Source organism: Mixophyes fleayi, chromosome 7 (assembly GCF_038048845.1).
Source record: "Mixophyes fleayi isolate aMixFle1 chromosome 7, aMixFle1.hap1, whole genome shotgun sequence".
Classification (NCBI taxonomy): Eukaryota; Metazoa; Chordata; class Amphibia; order Anura; family Limnodynastidae; genus Mixophyes; species Mixophyes fleayi.
The window spans coordinates 60,175,689-60,195,343 of record NC_134408.1 but is presented as its reverse complement, the minus strand read 5'-3'; the positions used below and the strand labels follow the sequence as shown (position 1 = coordinate 60,195,343).

Here is a 19,655-nt window from a genome sequence, read left to right as displayed (position 1 = left end):
CCAGGCAGTAGAGTTGGGAAACAGGAGAGATGGTGGTGTTATTAATGTTTATGGAAAGATCAATGTGGGATAAAGATTTAGAAGGAGGGAAAACAATGAGTTCAGTTTTAGCAATGTTAATTTTGAGAAAATGGAAAGACATCCATTAGAAGATGGTGTAGAGGCAGTCCGAAACATGAGAGAAGAGGGGGCGGGGAAGGTCAGGAGAAGAGATGCAGAGTTGAATGTCGTCAGCATAGAGGTGGTACTGGAGACCAAAGAAAAAGATGAGATCGCCCAGGGAGGTACTGTAGAGTGAGAAAAGAAGAGGGCCGAAAACAGAGCCTGGAGGGACTCCAAGGGGGAGGGTGGAGTCAGAAGTGGACACAGAGAAGCTATCTGCTATGGTGAGTATCAGCCCCAGGCTGAAAAATGCTTGGATTCCCCCAATGACCCCTTTGGCTTTAGGGAACCAGGGTAATTAATAAGATTGGGCCACCTGGTTTTGTAATTTTGCCAACCCAGTGGTCCCAGTATATGGACAGAAGTTTCTTAGACCCCCTGTCCATTAAATGAAAATAGTAAAAAACATAAACACATACCACATATACAGTATATATACAATTTTAAAATTAAATTTAATTGAATAAAAAGAGTCTCCAAAACCCATGATTACCAATTTATTAAATATAAAGTCTACTGTTCTTCTTTCCTGATCTGATATAATCCAAATTGAAGAAACCTCTGGAAAAAAAAGAAGAGACCCACCAGCACAATCTGAACATCCACTGACAAATTATAAAACCAAAGATTCCCTGGAACTCTGCTACCCTGCAAGCAATTCACAAGGAGCCAGAGAAGCATACTGTTTGTGATTGGCTGGCGGTGAAGAGGAGCCCTGGTTATCCAGAGACATCATTATTTTGCATCTGATATTCGCTGTGAACAGGTGTAGTTTTTCAGGGTGTTTTTTTCATTTTGGATAGAATCAGATCAAAAACAAAGAACAAAGAAAAGGCTATTTCATTTTATGATTTGGACTACGAAGGATCAAGAAGGGTGTTTTAAGTTATATTTCATAAACTGGCAAATAAGTGATTTTTAAAATGTTATTTTAAAATCATGTGTGTTTGATTTATTAGTTTATTTTTACTCTTTTGAGGCATTCGGCATAGTCTGTTGAATTGGCCAGACTATAAACACACATATACAAATACAAATAATGTACAATGCTGGTATTAGCTGTTGGTCACTTATTAATGCCCTGTAATCTATAAACTTGGCATGATATTGCAAAACAACATATCTTACCGAGCACTCCTCTTCAGAGGTCTGAATACAACCAGATTTGTCATTTCTCACACAACACGCAGAATGTTTCTCTTTTTCTCTCTTCATCTGAATTAAATTGTGTACTTGCTGGTCTTGTCTCATGCATGGGGAAAATTTAGCTCCAAGATGTATTAAATCTTCCTGGAAAAATGTACAATACAGAAACATATAAAAGTTCATTGATTCACTGTAAATGTTTGAATTATGAATTATTATGATTTTTTTCCACAAATATTTAAATGATAATTCCAGATTTGTACTATGGTTTGAGTAGCTCTTTTTTATACTTAACTATACAAGTTTTGGTGGGGTTTCTTCCCCTAGTACCTTCTGCTCTTCGGGGATGGAACCAGGGCCATCTTAACAACATTATGGGCCCACGGGAAAAGCAGTGCACTTGGGCCCCTACCTACACAACCACTTACAGGAATAAAAATTAAATTTTTCAATAAAAGTAAGCTTATATTTATTGCTACCTGCAACAAAAATCAGTGTTTAAACATTAAAAAACATGCTGTACAGCGGTGTCTTGATACATGGGTGAATAGATTATTTTTCTATGGGCTCTGCCTATGGGGCCCCTGGGCAATTGCCCAGCGTGCCCAGGGGGAAATACAGCCCTGGATGGAACTGCACTTCCAAAAAGGAGGACCAAATCTCCTGCATAGACGATACCCTTATACTGTATTGTGCTGCTGCTACCCATTAATGTTATAACATGTATAACTTCCAGTGTCAATAGTAATCATACCATAAATTTCAGGCTTTGTTGGCAGATTGAGTGACACAAGGACGCAAGGGTTGTGTTCATGATAAATTGCTAGGCTTAGGGCTGTACAGCAGACTGGGTCCTCCTTTGTGGAAGCCCAATTTAAACGTGGCATCCCAGTGTAGACAAATGGGTCCTAGGCAAAGGATCACCACCAAATTGGAAGCAGAAGTTGATAAGGGCTTTCTAAAAAAAAGTTGTACAAAACTTGAATTATCTTTATAACAAAATACATGTTATGAATCACTCCTAAAGGCTAGCTAGTATATGAGAGTGTGGAAGCAGACTTCTAAATGTTTACTCAAGTCACACCAATAGTATAAAATCACCCACCTCTCAAATAGGAGAACAAAAAAAGTCTCTATCCAGTGCCCCCTCTATTCATAAGATACTCAGCAAACTGACCCCAGTACCTTTAGCTCACTGTATTTTCCAGGTGGGTTAGTCTGGACAGGTTTGAATAATAGTGGCTCTGAAATTGGGTTTTGGAAGGCAGTTGGACCGTTTCCGTGGCTTTATCTTGTGAACTAAGGAGATCCCAGGGGAATAGGTATACCCTCCACACTAGATAATAGTACTGATTTCATATACCCCAACACTCCATATACTACTTGAGCCATAATGGGACATAACATGATCTACTTAGTGGTGTGCTCCTTTAATAGTTTAACCAGATTATGTACACAAGAAAACAAAAGAACAGAACTAGTGTAATATAGATCACTCATGGGAGGATGGAAATTGTACCCCACAATATCAGTACCCCAGTAGTGCCATATATTACAGTAATTCTGTTTTCTTGTGTACTAGATCCCAGGGGGCCAGACACACATGGTTCTACTAGATGGAAAGTTCAAGTTTAAGGTTTAAAAAAATAAAATAAAATAAATAAGATTGTCTAGAAACTTCTTCAACTGAACTTGATATATTTGCAATAGCTGTGTAGGAAAGGTAATTTTCTTTTAAAAACATAATTTCTATAATATAATATGTAATGTACATATTATGAAGGAATTGGGTTCCTGCAAGGAAGAAAGTAAAAAGCTGTATGATTTATAAAAGTTATCTAAGGTATTTATCTTAGGTAGTTATAAATAGATAATATAAAGTATGTAAAGATGTACAGATAGTGAAAATGAAGTTTTGAAAATTCCCTTGCAGCACACTACACACATGGACCTGAACCTGCATTACTGTATTTTTATGATAAGCTTTGATCAACAACACTTACATCATATACTTAATATAAGTCATTATGGCAAGTTCACTGGCACTGTATGGACTCCACAGCATGTTATGTTAGAGCTTGTTTTGAGTGAGTGTGGAGTCTGGCTGTGGTTGGAAGAGATGATAACCATCAAGCAATAACTCCTGCCACCTTAAGTTCATGCTGTTGTGCAAGACAGCTGATTAATAGATCATTTTCCTACGTTGCACTTATACATATGAACTGCAATTGTCATTCTCATGAAGAACATACTAAAGCATTTTCCTAATGGGCCCTAATATTCTATCTTTAGCCCAAGAACAGAACTTTGGTGGTCGTCCCTCCCTGCAACCCCAAACATTTGCTATATTTATCTAAGTCTCTGTACTTTCGTATAGACGTGACCACTTTTGGGGCTGCTAAGTTCTCTCCATAGCAGGGAAGATATACCACAACAGAAATTTTTATTTAGAGAGTCACATAGTTCCGAAGGTGGTCGACAAAGGGTCTCTAATATATGTGAATGCTAGGCCCTGCTACATTTAGTAATTGGTGGGGATATCAGTGGTGGAACCCCCATGTTATTATATATTTTTAATTTCTGTGCTATATTGTTATACTTCACACTCAGAAAAAATATATACTTTGTAAACAAGGTGCTATAATGGGTTAAATGTAACTGGAAGTACAGAACAGACATTTCTAGTGTGGCAGATTAAAGAAATAAAAAAGTAACTTTTAAATAACTGTAGAATGTGAAGAATAGTTTTAGTATGAGTCCTAGAAATATATCACAGTAAAGCTGCAGTTGAATACAGTACAAAGTAATCCACCTTAGTGCCTTGAGAAATATTTACATATTGGGGCACATTCAATTGTCCCCGATGTTCCTAAGAACATTACGGTGAAAAGTAACACAGATTTTTGTTCGCACTTCTATGGGACACAAGCAGAAATCAGTGTTACTTCAGTAAAAAGATATCCGCGTGAGGTGTCTCTCATATTTAGCGAATTGAATCTGGCCCATTGTGTCTTAAAGTACAGTTACTGTTATCTAGAGAAGGACACTTAAATATATTGTGCCTTTCAGCTGTTGATTCCATATTCTACTACAAGAAAGCATGCTAATCACTTGGACTTTGAACGTGTACATGTGTGGCATGTCTTAAGCTAGTGAAACTTAACTAGCATGACGGAACACATATTTTGAGTCACAACCCTGGGATGGACGTGTCACAACAATTTAGAACTAAGTATACAGTGGTTATTATAGGTGATGTATATTTAAACTGAAAATAAAAATAACGTACTCCGCTTTGCTTTTATTGTGCAATATACTCACATACTCACAACGGTCAGTGAAAGTTATTTTGAAACATTATTACCTAATATTGCAAAAAAAATACTCCCAGTAATTAATCTCATGTGAAATAACAATACAGGTGTAATCCAAAGATGAGTTGACAAAAAAATACTGCTATGTCATGACTTATCAGATTCCATGTGGAAGTCATCACCCATTTGGACCTGGGGACAAGCTTGGTATTGGCTAAGAAATTAAAAGCCCTGAAATGGGTGTATAATCAAAAAAAGACACAGTGGCATAGGTAAGAACTTTAATAAAATGTATCAAGAATATTTCTTAGTGCTCCAAATAGAAAACATCATACTCATTAACGTTTTTGCAAATAACATGCACATATTTCCAAATAAACTTCACAAAAGTGTACTGGTTCCAGTAATATTACTGCACTGAAGAGGGCGGCTCTGGGTCTTTCTCCACATATTCTTTATATTCTCCTGATTAAATGATAATAATAGATTTTGGCGTCTAGGAAAATCTCTCAGCTAGTCTTTATTTCAAGAGAAAACTATGCATATTAATTGTGGAGAGATATATTTGAAACATCAGTTTTGCAGCTGCAGTTCCTCCCAGTACACAATTTCTGAGTCAGAGCCTCAGCTAGTGGGCTTAGCTAGAAACACTATCAAGCTATTGCGACATGTGGGGACATAAACAGCAGAAGCAATTAGTGGACTCCTAGCAGATGTATTTAAATTATTATTGTTTGCCTTTATGTTTCTTTAAAATGGCATTATAAAATACAGAGGGAAGTATGTTATTCCTTGTGGATTAGAAATAGGCCCATACTGAACATACACTTTTATTCTGGCATCAAGACGTTAGCAGCAGATCCTTTAAGTCCTGTAAGTTGCGAGGTGTGGCCTCCATGTCTCTGACTTGTTTTTCCAGCACATCCCATAAATGCTTGATCAGATTGAGATCTGGGGAATTTGGAGGCCTAGTTAACACCTTGAACTCTTTGTTATTCATCAAAACAGGGCACATTATCCTGCTGAAAGTGGCCACTGTCATCATGGAATACCAATGCCATGAAGGTTTGTATTTGGTCTGTAACAACATTTAGGTAGGTGGTACGTGTCAAGGTAACAACCACATGAATGCCAGGACCCATGGTCTCCCAGCAGAACATTGCCCAGAGCATCACACTGCCTCTGCTGGCTTACGTTCTTCCCATAGTACATCCTGGTGCCATCTCTTCCCCAGATAAACGAAGCACATGCACCCAGCCATCCACGTGATGTAAAAGAAAATGTGATTCATCAGTTCTGGTGCTCACATGCCTGTTGTAGGTGCTTTCGGCAGTGGACAATGGACAGGGGTCAGCATGGGCACTCTGACCGGTTTACTACTATGCAGCAAGCTGCAATGCACTGTGTTCTGATACCTTTCCATCATAGCCAGCACTAACTTTTTAAGCAATTTATGCTACAGTAGCTCTTGCTGTTTTGGAGATGCTATGACCCAGTCATCTAGCTATCACAATTTGGCCCCTGTCAAAGTTGCTCAGATCCTTATGTTTGCCTATTTTTCCTGCTTCCAACACATCAACTTCAGGAACTGACTGGTCACTTGCTGCCTAATATATCCCACTCCTTGACAGTTGTCATTGTAACAAGATAATCAATGTATTCAATTCACTTTTCAATGGTTTTAATGTCGTGGCTGATCGTTGTATATTTCAGATTTTAAGAGTATGCTTATATGCAGCAATTTATTCCCTGTGAAACCAGATGAATTCAAGGTGGAAAAGTTCCAAATCTTTTCACCAAGACAAACAGCTATTACTTCATGTAAGAATAAATTTAAATCAATTCCTCAACTTAATTGTAAATATTCCAGCAAATGTCAACATACCAATAAAAACAGTGAAGAATACCACAAGGATCATTTCAGGACACATTTAACACAATATACTGATTCATTTCACATGTTTACTGTGACATGATAAATAAAGTATGTAAAATTCAGAAAAAAAAATGCTATAGGTGAGCCTATGGGAATGTGTGTGTGTGTTTCGCATGTAGCAAGGTGAAGAAAAGCTGTTGCGTTGTGATTTGGAGCTCTGCAGGAGCAGTTACACTGACTTTTTGTATTGTAATGTGGTTTGTAAATGTTTCCACAGCACAACATATAATCAATGTTTTCAACCTGTATGTCATATTTGTTGAGTATATACATACATAGAATATGATTATTTTGGTGAAAGGCAAGGTTGGAATCCCACATTTCAAAATCCTGAACTTGGCCCTATATTGTCACTTATCATATTTTCCATGACTGCTAAATGATAAGTCATAGGCATTTCGGTCAGGGGAAAGGGCTATCACATTTTAACTGTTTCCACAATGTGTATTATTATATTTATTTATTTATTTATAAGGCACCACAGATTCTGTAAAAGCAAAGAACAAATCGGTGAGGTAACACATATAAGTAGCACAGATGAGTGTGAGTAATGCTATGGGGACTCACACAGAGTGCGGGAAAAGACATGCCAGGACGAATGAGAGAGTCAGACAATATACAGACATAGGACAATAGGTAGAGAGGACCCTGCCCATGACAGCTTATATTCTAGAGGGTAGTTGAGTAGTTGTGTAGTTGAGAGCTGTCAGAAAGTTTAGGAGGTATAACTAGTCTACAAGAAAAGATGAACTATCCAGCAAGTTGTAAGTATGGACTTTCATATAGAGGTGCATTTTCTATGAAATCTTCCACATACAGAACCTAACATCACCATTCTGTGCTATTGGGGTTCCCGCTGCTTGCTCTAGCGAACTCTCAGTCTGTGGCTTCTTGTTTGTCTCCTCCCATAATGAAGCTGCCAGTTACACATAGCCCTATTTCCACTTACACAATGACACATGTTAACAGATGTTTCAGCATGACAAGTCATGATGAAGAAGTCTGCTGGCAGCATACAAAACCTCATTTGTGCAGATCTAATCATCTGAATCGGTTCCAGGCTTTTGCATGAGAACCGCAGGCAGTCAGCGATAGCTCAGTTTTAGTGACCAGGCAGAGGGGTTCTTGCTCCCAAAAGGCACAGGACACGGGATATGCATTCTGGAGGCCTCAAACTCAGAAGGTCCTATGTACAGTAGACGGTAAAAGGATCTAAAGATATCAGGCCAAACCCAATATTTATTGCTAAACCTCCACCCGAATTAGCAGAATGGCGGAGGTCCAGTTTGTGGATACCTACCCTCCACACCATGGCAGTTCTAGAACAGATCAATCTACTGAGGCAACAGTACACTAGGATTATGGGACATTGAGACCAAGGTCTGCCAGTTAGGTGTTGGGGGTACCCTTGGTATGGGATGACATTTTATTTAAGCCACATAATTCAGGAAATTAAAAGGATAAAATAATATGAATTATCTCTTACAGAATTTGGTCCAATCCAGAAGTTTTCTTGTTGGATATATCTGACATTTTCATAAACTCCTTTATTTCGTAGAACCTATAGAAAAAAACATTTGAGTTAACAAAATACTTTCAATTTAACAGCATTTTTATCATTTTCTACAGTTGTCAAAAATATGTGCTACCCCATTTCTAAACATTACAAATGGCCTAAACAATGCATTTTTTCTGTTGTTCCAACAAATGTACAGAAATACATGTTTACTTTGGCAGATTTCCAAGCAATTTACTATGTGTAGGTATCAGAACCACAAATCATTGATAATATAATGATAAGATATGAATATATCCAGACTGTATGCAAAAGCAGCTAAGTTTATACCTTTGGGAGCTGGTAAAGTGCAATCCTCAATATTATATTACCATTTGCAAAATTACACCATTTGCAGGATATGCATTGGCTATGGGGCTTGGGGTAAGAGTGGGCAAGAGTTGCCTCTGCCTGCACCCATTATCAACTCCTATCAGTACAGCGCTTGTGCTGAAAAGTCCAAATTGGGTATTACTGTACATGTGCCGGTCTCTGCCCATGCTGAAGTAGGTAAAGCTGGGATTGCAGACTCCTGTGCCCCTCCCCCCTCAAATTTTGCTCTGGGGCATGTCTATATATTCTCCTGTAAATGAACATTACTATTCCCTACTCCCATAGCACCATCAACTACACAGACTTAATACAACTTAGATCAAATGTATTTTTTAAAGCAGCAATCCCATGAAAATAATATTGTGTGCGACACATGATGTAGTGAGCAGAGAGGCTTTTGAATGCTCCTCTGAGTTCTGTCTGCACAGCAGACACTGCAAAATCCACCCCAACTGCCTGCACATGACATGCCGAGAGTCTGACTCTGTGTGTGTATGACTTGCAGCCATACAGGGCTCCCCTCCTGAGAAAGTTTGGAAATAAGATAATAATTTGTGGAAAGACAGCCAAGAAAAATTCAACTTTTTTAGGGTTTATATATGCAAAATATACTGTAATGTAATTTTACTAGGAATATTCACCAAATAGGTTTGGAAAGAATATCTAGAAATGTTTTGCTGGACTTGGACCCCAGAGGAAATGGTGGCAGTTAGTTTATAAAAAACATTTAATGTCACAGGGTTTTCATGGCAAGGAAAGAGACAACCCCTTTTTGCTAGTTGAGAAGAGAATAAAAAAACAAATCACAGATTTACACTGCCACAAGCCAAGATAGGCAGTAGTTAAACATCAGCTTTATCATTTAACTGTGGCAGACTCAAAGTGAGTACATGTAGTGTGACAAAGGGAGTGGTTTTCCACAGGCCTCTAAGAGAGAAATTAGCTATCTGCTGACAGTCTGCATAGCAATGCTGCAGACATTACACACTTCTACAGCAGTGTACCTAGTTCAAAGATAAACAGATGGAGAACATAGGTATAACAAAGTAAAAGTATAAAGTGTGATTTAACATGGTGGAGATGGATATGCTTTTTCTTTTACAGTTGCCTTGGTGTGTTTGCTGTGAGACAGTTCAAACATCACATGAAGAGACCTCCTTCTCTAAGGTGGGAGTATCACCTGTCAATCAAGCTAAGGCTGTGGGAGGAGTCTCAACTATAAAACCTGTATTGTGCTAGTATACGGCGCGACCGATGCCAGACAGGAAAATTATGTCTAATCAGAGTTAGGTTGCCTGTTGTCATCCTGACAGAAGTGTATGCTGCTTTATTGTGATGGAGCAATAAAAGTACTGCTTATAGGCGCTGTTCGTGTATGCATCACCGTAAGGGTGCCTGTGTGACAGTAGTTTTCTGTTAGAAGAACAGAAGACTTAACAATGTAAGCATTATCTAAAATATATCTAACACTTGTAGTTTAATTTCCTGGTTTCCCAGATAAGACAATTAAAGTAACAAATTATGACATTTCTGTATGCAAAACCATTTGTATCCCACCTAAAAAAAACTATTTATTTTAAACTAAAATAAAAACTATGTGTGTCTGTGTAAAGTCCGTTTTATATCTTAAGGCAGAGCTGAACAGCTGGTGGCCTTAGCGCCACTTCCATTACGCAAAGGCTTTGTGGCCCGAACAATTCCTGACAAATGCCATAAACAAATGTTAATAGTATTATGTGGCCAGCAAGCACAGGTATAACACAGAACAAATATAACATGTATGTGGCCCTCTCTATATAAATAGTTGAACAGCACTGACTTAGGGATAGCTGGAGAAACACTTCCTGTTTAAAAAATGTAAGTGGGAAGAAGGGTTAGCCTGAAGCAGATTCAGACTCTTGCAAAGCAGATCCTGTGATAGTGAGGATCATGTCATTTGGTCTGGAGGTTAAACGCCCCAATACTATCAGTGCTCATCATGCCATGCCTTCTCTATGGAGGAACATTTGTTTGTTCCTAAAATTCCAAGAGAATTTCACCTGAGCAATTACGACTATCCGTTTTACCTCAGTAATTGCTTTATTTCTGCCTCTCCACTCTAGAAGTGCAATGAAAGGTAATCAGTATTGCTATTATATCAACATGTGAGTTTTAGACTAAAAGTATTGGATTCACTGGTAAAGGTATTGTTAAAGGTTATTGTTATTGTTAAAATAAAATACATATAAAATAATATATTGTTCACAATTTTAAATAATGGAACTTTGTCATTTATTTCATTTGACATAAAAATCTTAGCATTCTTAATATTTGAATAGAATCCTTTCATATGAACCTGCCTTTTAGAAGGTTATCAAAATGTTGGGTTATTCAATAGAAATGCACATGAAGACAATAGCACTGCCTTTTATTACATTTCTAATCACCCACTTAATTAATTGAAATATGTTTTGGTATAAAATACTGTTTTAGAGTTAACCTTGTAGTCAACAAAATAAGGAGAGATCAGGCCTGGTTTTTTGGTGCCATATTTGTATATTTTATTGAGCAAGTAAAGCTACAATATCACATTTCACTCTTCTGCAGCAAGTTGTCATGCTACAAAGAGGGGATTCTCTATCAGATAGTGACTGACAGGTTTACAGACATGTTCTGCAGAAATGCACCGTATGGATTGGTAGGTCGTATACAGGGGCAGTGATTTCACAGCAACTCAATTGCTTGCAGTTTTACCTCCATCTGATCCCATTAGGACAGTCCTTGAGGGCTTTAGTTGTCCTTTAATGTTTTAATGACATTCAGTTGGGTGGCCTATAAACCAGTTATTTGGTACAGTACCTTGCTATCATTCCTGGGTCCAGGACACTCCCCACAACCACTTCTATGTTTGTCATGCCATTAGAAGCAATTACAATGATCCATAGGTGGCGTGGTGGGGACATGTGAACTGTGTAATAATCAAATAAATAAATAAATATAATAAATAATTAACATGTTCTCACCTCCCAGGGGCAGCCAGCAGGCTGTGGAGGTCATGGTAGTAAAGATGGTGGGGACCCCTGGAATAGCACCTTTATACAGTATAATGGACAGGGGTCCAGAGAAAATATAACTTCTGCAGGTTGAGGGACGCACTGCCATTTCAACTCTGCAAAAGATGTTAATCTCGGAAACCAGCAGAAATCGGGTGTCATTGCATAGTTTTTATAGGAAGCATTTTACATGTTGTAGCTGCACTTTGGGGAAGAGGCGCATGTCATATCTTAAGATTCTGTGCAGGGACCCTACGGGGCATATTCAATTGACGGCGGGGCCGCCAAAAATCCCGCGCTCAAAAAATATTACCGTTAATACGGTAATATCCCGCCGTCAATTGAATACCCCCCCATTTCAGAGTGATGTTAGATAGAGAGGTCGACTTCCTCCCTCTGCACAGTAATCTTTACTTTAGCTGCCAGGGAAGGAATGGAAATATAAAAATATGTTATATAGATTTAATGAAATGTAAAAAACTGTTATTCAATATTATTATTATTATTATTATTATTATTATTAATAACCATACTTGCTTACTTATTTTTACTCCCCTTTGCATCATTGTGCACCCCACCATCCTACCCAGTTCACTAGGAAGTGGGGAAGGCTTGAGGGGTGCCTGCTTTCCCAGGAGTTTGGGAGAACTACCTGAAATTTGGGAGTTTCCCAGACATTCTGGGAGAGTAGGTTAGGATGTTATTAACCAGCTATGTCAGGTATGTTATGTTGCCCCGTAATACACCGATGTGGGAATCGTAAGATCTACAGGTGTGTTTTTTCTCTCCCTTTCATCTGAAATGCATAAAACCACAATCTTCCACATATTAGCAAAGCAAGTCTTCTTATATGAATTAGTGAGAAGGTTACTTACAGATTCTACAGTTTCATGCTGGGAAAATCCAACAGGTGCAATACCATAGATGCAAACAGCCAAGATTGTTATGAGCAGATGTACAACTGTAATCCAGTAAGTGAAAAATGGCCTGAGTGGAACAGGAGGTTTATATGAGTAACAGAACTTTACAGAACACATACAAAATAATAATAACAGAGCATGTTGACCAACAGCCACTAAGATACTGTCAAATATGATATTTCCAAGCCTGTAACTAGGACTTTCACAAGACACATGTATAAACAATATATACTCTTGTCATATGCATAATATTTTAAGGCTAGTGATAAATATGAAACTACATTGACACTAAACCAGTGCTCATTTATGAATTTGAAAAATATTTATACACGGTGTACTTTTTATTTTTTACATACAGTGGCACCAGTATTACCACACAGCACACATACAGGTGCACAACTCCATTTTATATTATTATGGCTCGTTTGAGCATGTACCGTAGTTTTCATTTTTACAGATTTTTGGTGCTGGACTAAAATGCACATCTGCAAAAGTTAAAAATGTACCTAAAAGTACAGCCTATTATCACATTTAACTTTCATTTCCTGCTCATATGTCCCGTGTGTATTATATAACTTAACTCAAATGGGACCTCCATTAATATTATTATTATATAAGGATATACTTTTCCTTTATTATATATATTATATAAATAAAATCTTGCATTATTTATGTATAATGTGCCTATCCTATATTCGATAAAGAACACACTAATTCTCCCATAACCTCTCACCCTACCCCCTTCCAAATATTTGAATATTTTATGAAAACTAGGAGAAAATAGCTCTAGTGGTGTATGGTCACATTCTTTCAAGTTTGTACCCTCATCACCACTATAACTATTTACCAGGGCCTATGCTACCAGCTATATGTAAATATGTCACTTTATCAAGAACAAAACCATATATTGCATGCATCTATAGACCTGCTTACACTGACTGTTTACTGATCCAGTAGCGGAGATAGATGATAATCATTGCATATGCAAAAATCAAGTTCCACTACCTCATGTAGTACAGGCAGGTTAAAGGTGTAGCAAAAGCAGATTGAAAGAGAAAATACGTACATGAACAGGAAAATGAGCGTAAAATCAGCAACTATACCTAATAAACCTTAATATTCATTGCGACTTTTTATCTATGTTATTAGGAAAAATCCACATAGTTTTCACTATAGCGTTTTGTTATTATTTTCCTATGCTTTAGAATTTTGATTAGTCACTTCTCTGTAGGTGTCATTAGTTACTGCTTCATATAAAGTGACTGAGTTAAAGACTAAACATTCTCCATGGACAGCACAACATGGACAAAGTATAATAAAATTATGTAAGTTTTCCCAATGACATAAATTACACATACTAATTACTGTACATGTAACCCTACGGAATATAGAACACATTAATGCAGTGTAACCATGATGAGGTAGAGGAAACTCCCATCAGCTTTCCATGTTGTCAGTGCCAACACTAATAAAATGCAACTTAAAACTAACAGTGACAGCTGGCTACCATAAGCTAAACTAGATCCATAAGCATAGAAGTGAAGACCCAGATCATGTTAGCACCTGGGTCTCCCTTCCTATGGAATGCCCCTGTAATAATGCAGAAATGCTCTGCTCCCACATTGTTTGAGCATTTATTTCAATAGTGATCGGATGGCAAGAAACAATTCAAGCCGATCCTGTAAACCCGGGCCCTTACACTGTTATTTGCAGCCAGTGTTGGGCAACTTTGGTGCAGTTACCATCTTTACAGTGCATCAAACTGATGCAACAGCCCTTGATTTTAGAACACAGGAACATGCCATGTCAGCACAGTGGTTAATAAATCAGTTATTGCTCTTTAAAAAAATAGCGACTCACATTTGAATATTTAAGCAACTATTCTGTCTTTAATTTATTATGTATCCCTTTACATTCCCTGACAAACAGAATAGTTTAGATACACCGTTCATATATCACAGCAAAGTAGCAATTCCTGCATATTTAATTATTCTTTTAAAGCTGCCTAGACAATTCAGAATGTAATTAAATCGAAAACGTTAGACAAATTCTCCCAATTGGACAGACCGTGGGTGCCATAATCTATCCAGTAGGGTGAATTTATGTATTTGGAATCTTCCTTGCAGATTGGAGATTACAAAATATGGTATGCCTTGTCTGGTACCTGTTGTGGAGATAGCGACTAAATACCAAAAGAATACAGAAACCTAATTATTTTCTATTTACTACAATAAATGTGACAACAGTATATACAATGAGAGATTGAAAAAGAGAAATTGACTTTACTGTGGTGCATTTATTTTCTCAAATAGTAAATCTTTTAACTCAATAGCTGTAAATCCCAATTCTTTTTTTTATTAAAAAAATAACTTTCATTAATAATATTTAAAATAATAAGGAAGAGTGAAATAACCAAGTGAAATTGTGAACTTAAGTGAAGTTAAAATCTGCAGAGCATACCTTGCAATCCTTCTATATGTGTATATAGATTGATATGTAATAATGTTGAGATTAATATCGTGGCTTGCTAACCACCTATCATTGTTCCGCTAATACTCGGGTCTAATCAGAGTTAGTTCTCCTAAGGTAGTGTGTTCCACGGCTCTAGTTAGATTACTTCATTTAGGAATAAATAATTCTATTATGGATTAGGTATACCCAGCGAACACCAATGCACGTTTCACTGGGGATGCTTTTTCAGGACCTTGATAAAGCATTCCCAGCAAACATGCGTCAGCGTACAAACACTTATATTAACTTCTGAGTACTATTTAACCAATGTTTGATATAACTGTGAGGTGTGTATTATAATTGTTATAATAGTGGAAATTAAGATAAGAAGCTTAGACAATAGTCATAAAATAAGGCAATATCCAAGATTATTACATAGCAATATATTCATTAGGAATAAACATACAGAGGGATTGCAAGGTATACTCAGCAGATTTTAACTTCACTTAAGTTCACAATTTCACCAGGTTATTTCACTGTTTTTATTATTATTTTAAATATTATAAATAAAAGTTATTTTTTAATAAAAAAAATATTGGGATTTACAACTATTTAGTCAAAAGATTGGACTGTTTGAGACAATAAGTGCACCACAGTAAAGCTAATTTATTTTTCTTTAATCTTTCAGTTAGTACTTCTTGGCAGTTAGCACCTCAGTAATACATCAAATCAAAAATATATAGCGATACTTGCAAAAGCAATAGCTATATAATATTATTTAATATTGAGTATTAGTCTAAAAAAAAAACAGTAATAAAACAAAAAAACTAGTGAGACAATATTTTTTATAACAGTATATACAAACCAGGTACTTCTAATTTATTCTGCAGAGTTGCATCAGTACACCGATTTGTATGCAGCTGTTTATTTTGTTACCTTTCAAATTACTCTTACCGGTGATCATCCATATCTTCGATTTGTCTTTTTACGTAGCTGTCTATTCTCTTGCGATAAGTTCTGTTTGTTAATCTTCCCACCATCCCAAGACCATAAGGCCGTTTTTCTTTTGCAAAGAGTTTCTTCACTGGGATAGTTATACGTTGCCCCCGCTTCTGGGGACTGAGACTGACCACTTCCTGGCACAGTCTGACTTTTGGCTGTATGAGATGCCCATCTTTTGTCTTACGCCATCCTCTTTCCAATGGCCTGGAAGCACATAACATGTATGTTTTAGATTTAATAGATGGCAACCTAAACTTTAGATAAATATTTTTAGGTAAGCAAATCATTTTAATTTATTTTCAATTGACATTTGCTCCTGAAATAAATGCAGTCCTCACAAGCTTTAACGTATACTATTACCCAAAATCTGTAAATGCCAGCATGCGCCATATTATTCGCTTTGTTATATGTGCTGACTAAATAGGACACAGAAAGTGGTCTCACAATGCTTTAAAATGTATCTATAGTGTGACCTCACGGGTTGTTTCATCCCCACATCTAGTTTAGTTCTGCAGAGACTGAACTATGGGTGAGTAACAGTTCTGAGAGTGAGGATTCCAGGGAAAGCTGACGGTTGCACAGTTCTCACATGATCTAGAACATAGCTTCACTCTCCAGGTATGGTCATGTTTCCAAACAGCTGATACCAACCACTGGCATTACTTTGTGGCCCACATGTATAACAGAAATGCCAGACACTATACTCGAAGTGTAAACGGTATATTCACTATCGGCGGTTCAAATGAACTGCCGACTCTCTGTGCTTTACAGTCACTTTGGAAAATGGAAATTTTATTAAAGACAAAGCCCATCAGGTTTTGTCTCTAATACAGTTGCTGGTTTAAGTAAATGGCTGCAAAGCGCTGAGAGTCATTGGTTCGTCTGAACAGTCGCTTCGTAAATATACCCCTAATACAGCTTTCATACTGCCGCCCCGGCAATATCCCGGGTTTTTAAAGCCGGGTTTTTGCCGGGGCTCGGAGCGTCCCAGCACAGAAACACCATTCATACTGCACCTCGGACCCGGGAATTTGCCGGGTTGACCCCATTCATACTGCACAAGTCTGTGCCCTGGCAATTTGTGGGAGTCATCACCAGAGCAGTTTTCATTGGCTGAAAAATTTCTCCATTTCTCCTAAACTCCTTCTCGAATCTTCCACGGGCTCCCACCGATGACATCATCCTCCAGAGACAGGCAGACAGCCAATCAGCTTGTTTTCTGTGCAACCCGGGTTGAAAATTCATAGTGCAGGCAACCCGGGTCCGACCCGGGAATTACCCCTCGATAAATCCCGGGTTGAATACTTGCGATTGCGTGACTGTGAGTAATAAGGTCAGTCTCTTGTAGCGGTCCTGCTAATGGATTGCAGCGTGCAGAGTAATGTTCCATATAATCCAGACAGCAGCGGATGATCACTTCCACTACTGTGAGGGTAAGTGAGAGGTCTACATAACGCGTGCCGCTCGCTTCCGGTCCTGGCTTGCGCGTCTGAGGTCACTTCCGGTTGGTTACTATTGGCCAATAGATGAAATGTGGGCGGAGTCCCAACGCGTTTCGTCTTAGAAGACTTTCTCAAGGGAGGTGGTTACGATGTTGGTAGATGTTAATTTATAGAGCTCCCAATTGTGTATTGATCTCTGATTGGGCGATCAGGCTATTAGTGTATCTTTGATCCGTGGTGATCGCGCTATCAGTATATCTTCGGTCCGTGGTGTACCTTAATTTTCCAGATGTTCATATACAAAAACTACATGAATTCTGGGAGCTGTAGTGCAGAATGAAGCTCTGAAATCTGTATCAAATCCAAGTTCATGTCATGAGCTTCTGGTTACCCGTATGTACCATATATCTTGATGTAATTCTTATAATAATTCAATCACATGATTTAAAAGCTGCTTCCTTTCAGCAAACAGACAGGATGGGTCTGATAGTCTAAAAAGCAGCTTTTAAATCATGTGATTGAATTATTGAATTATTGAAGTATTGGCCCCACCAATTGTGGGTTATATATCAATCAATATCATCTTCTATAAGGTATATTATCTTCAATACACCCTCCGTCATTGGGAATTTGGACTATGTTTGAACACTAACTTTACATTATATCGGCAGTACCTAATACATTACTGTGATTTGGACTCTCTGTTATTAGCAACTCAGATTTATGCATATTTGATTTTGGGATTTATCTACTGTTATTGTTCTCAGTGATTGTTTTATCCACCTTGGCTTATCCAGGGGATTATCTGTTTATATATTCATTGTTTTATCCTGTTGTTATATCCTGTTGTTTTTACCTCATATCTGATTAATTAGGGACAAATAAAACAAATATGTATTGATTCATAATAGAGGTCATGTATAACTTAGAGTGTTAGTATTTTTACATAAGTTGTCATATGCCTTTTATTTTACCCTATGTGAAATGCAGTAATGTTTATCATTAATAGTGGACGGGAAGTACCCTATTGGAACATAAGTTTAAAAGGAGAACCCATTTAATTGGTACACAAAATTGCTTTTCTGCCCAAGCACTTCATGCAACACTTTAGCACAGTGCTGGGCAATGGACAGCTCTAGTCTTCATGTGCTGTCCCCAGCTATAAGCCCCATAAGTCATTTTCTCTTTTTTTTACTCCATTGCAAGCTCTTATTTTCTGCTTTATGACCCATCTTTAATTTAATAAGAGCTGAGGCAGTGGGTCATAAAACAGAGAACAAGACAGAACTTGATCTTTTTCTTTGACCAGAGCAGCTAATTTCCCCATCACATGACCTCCTCCACACAATGTAGGGATGTCATGCATCAGACATCTGAGATCACAAAAGGCAGGACATCATGTCTGCACCATGTGGTCTCTCTCCATCCTTCACAGGAAGGACCTGCATGATTCCTACTTACTTCACTAGAGCAAGACAAGGAATTTTCCGGCATGTCCTGTTATGAACCAGAGTCCTGCAATGTTGTTGTCTATTTTTGGTTCCAATCACACATGTGAACAGACATTCTCTGTCATGGGGCACAGTAAAAACAACAAAAGCAACAGGTTGACTGAAGGAAACCTCCCTGCAGAATTGTATTGTGACTGTTCCAGTCATAAACCTAACTTTCAAAAGCTGAGGTAAAATCTGTTGACCTTGGGGTATATTTACTAAACTGCGGGTTCTAGCTTCTATTTTGCAGAATGTACTAAATAAATGATACCTAGAATCTGATTGGTTGCTATAGGCTATATGTTATATAAATTTAGGATGTCATAGTTTCTAAACTGACATCCAACAGCGTTTGCAAATGCTTGTCAGCCACAACCATTAAAAAGCTGAGAAAAGTTTACTAATTCATTTCTAATAACTACCGAGCGCTAAAAATGGTCTACAGATTTATTATTGTTTCATTTGCTTACACTCTCTACCTATTAGTCTGATATTCAGTTATAGGGTTCAATTAAACCCTTAGGTTCTTGAATGTGTAATTTACTTTACTCATAGACCTTACAGCTAAGATGAAAGAGATTGGAGGCTCAAATGTCCTGTTGTTGTAATGTACAAGTGGTTTCAAGAAGCTGTCTAAACATGACACAGGACATCTAACAATGTAATGATGAGAACAGCGGACCTTACACTGAATCATGGATATGATGTTAACAGAACAGAATTATTATGCTGGAGAGTAAATAAGCTGTCAAAATATTACCTAGTGAACAATCTATTCATAAGAATACATAAGGAGACACAGTGAACAAATAAACAACATAAGGAATCTTGGAGCAATTGGATAATGGATAAAGAAAGCTCATCTATTT

The 19,655-nt window shown here is 37.6% G+C and overlaps 1 protein-coding gene across 3 annotated transcripts in view; it reads right to left on the bottom strand.

Annotated features, from left to right (window-relative positions):
- RHBDF1 (rhomboid 5 homolog 1) overlaps positions 1 to 19,655 on the bottom strand; it is a 98,725-nt gene that overhangs the window by 18,911 nt on the left and 60,159 nt on the right. For all 3 annotated transcript variants that reach the window (XM_075179880.1, XM_075179882.1, XM_075179881.1), the window contains exons 8-11: positions 15,804 to 16,055; positions 12,354 to 12,465; positions 8,045 to 8,119; positions 1,291 to 1,452 (exon numbers count right to left, since the gene is read on the bottom strand). In XM_075179880.1, the coding sequence (XP_075035981.1) occupies positions 1,291 to 1,452; positions 8,045 to 8,119; positions 12,354 to 12,465; positions 15,804 to 16,055 (601 nt within the window). The remainder of the gene's footprint in view (positions 1 to 1,290; positions 1,453 to 8,044; positions 8,120 to 12,353; positions 12,466 to 15,803; positions 16,056 to 19,655) is intronic.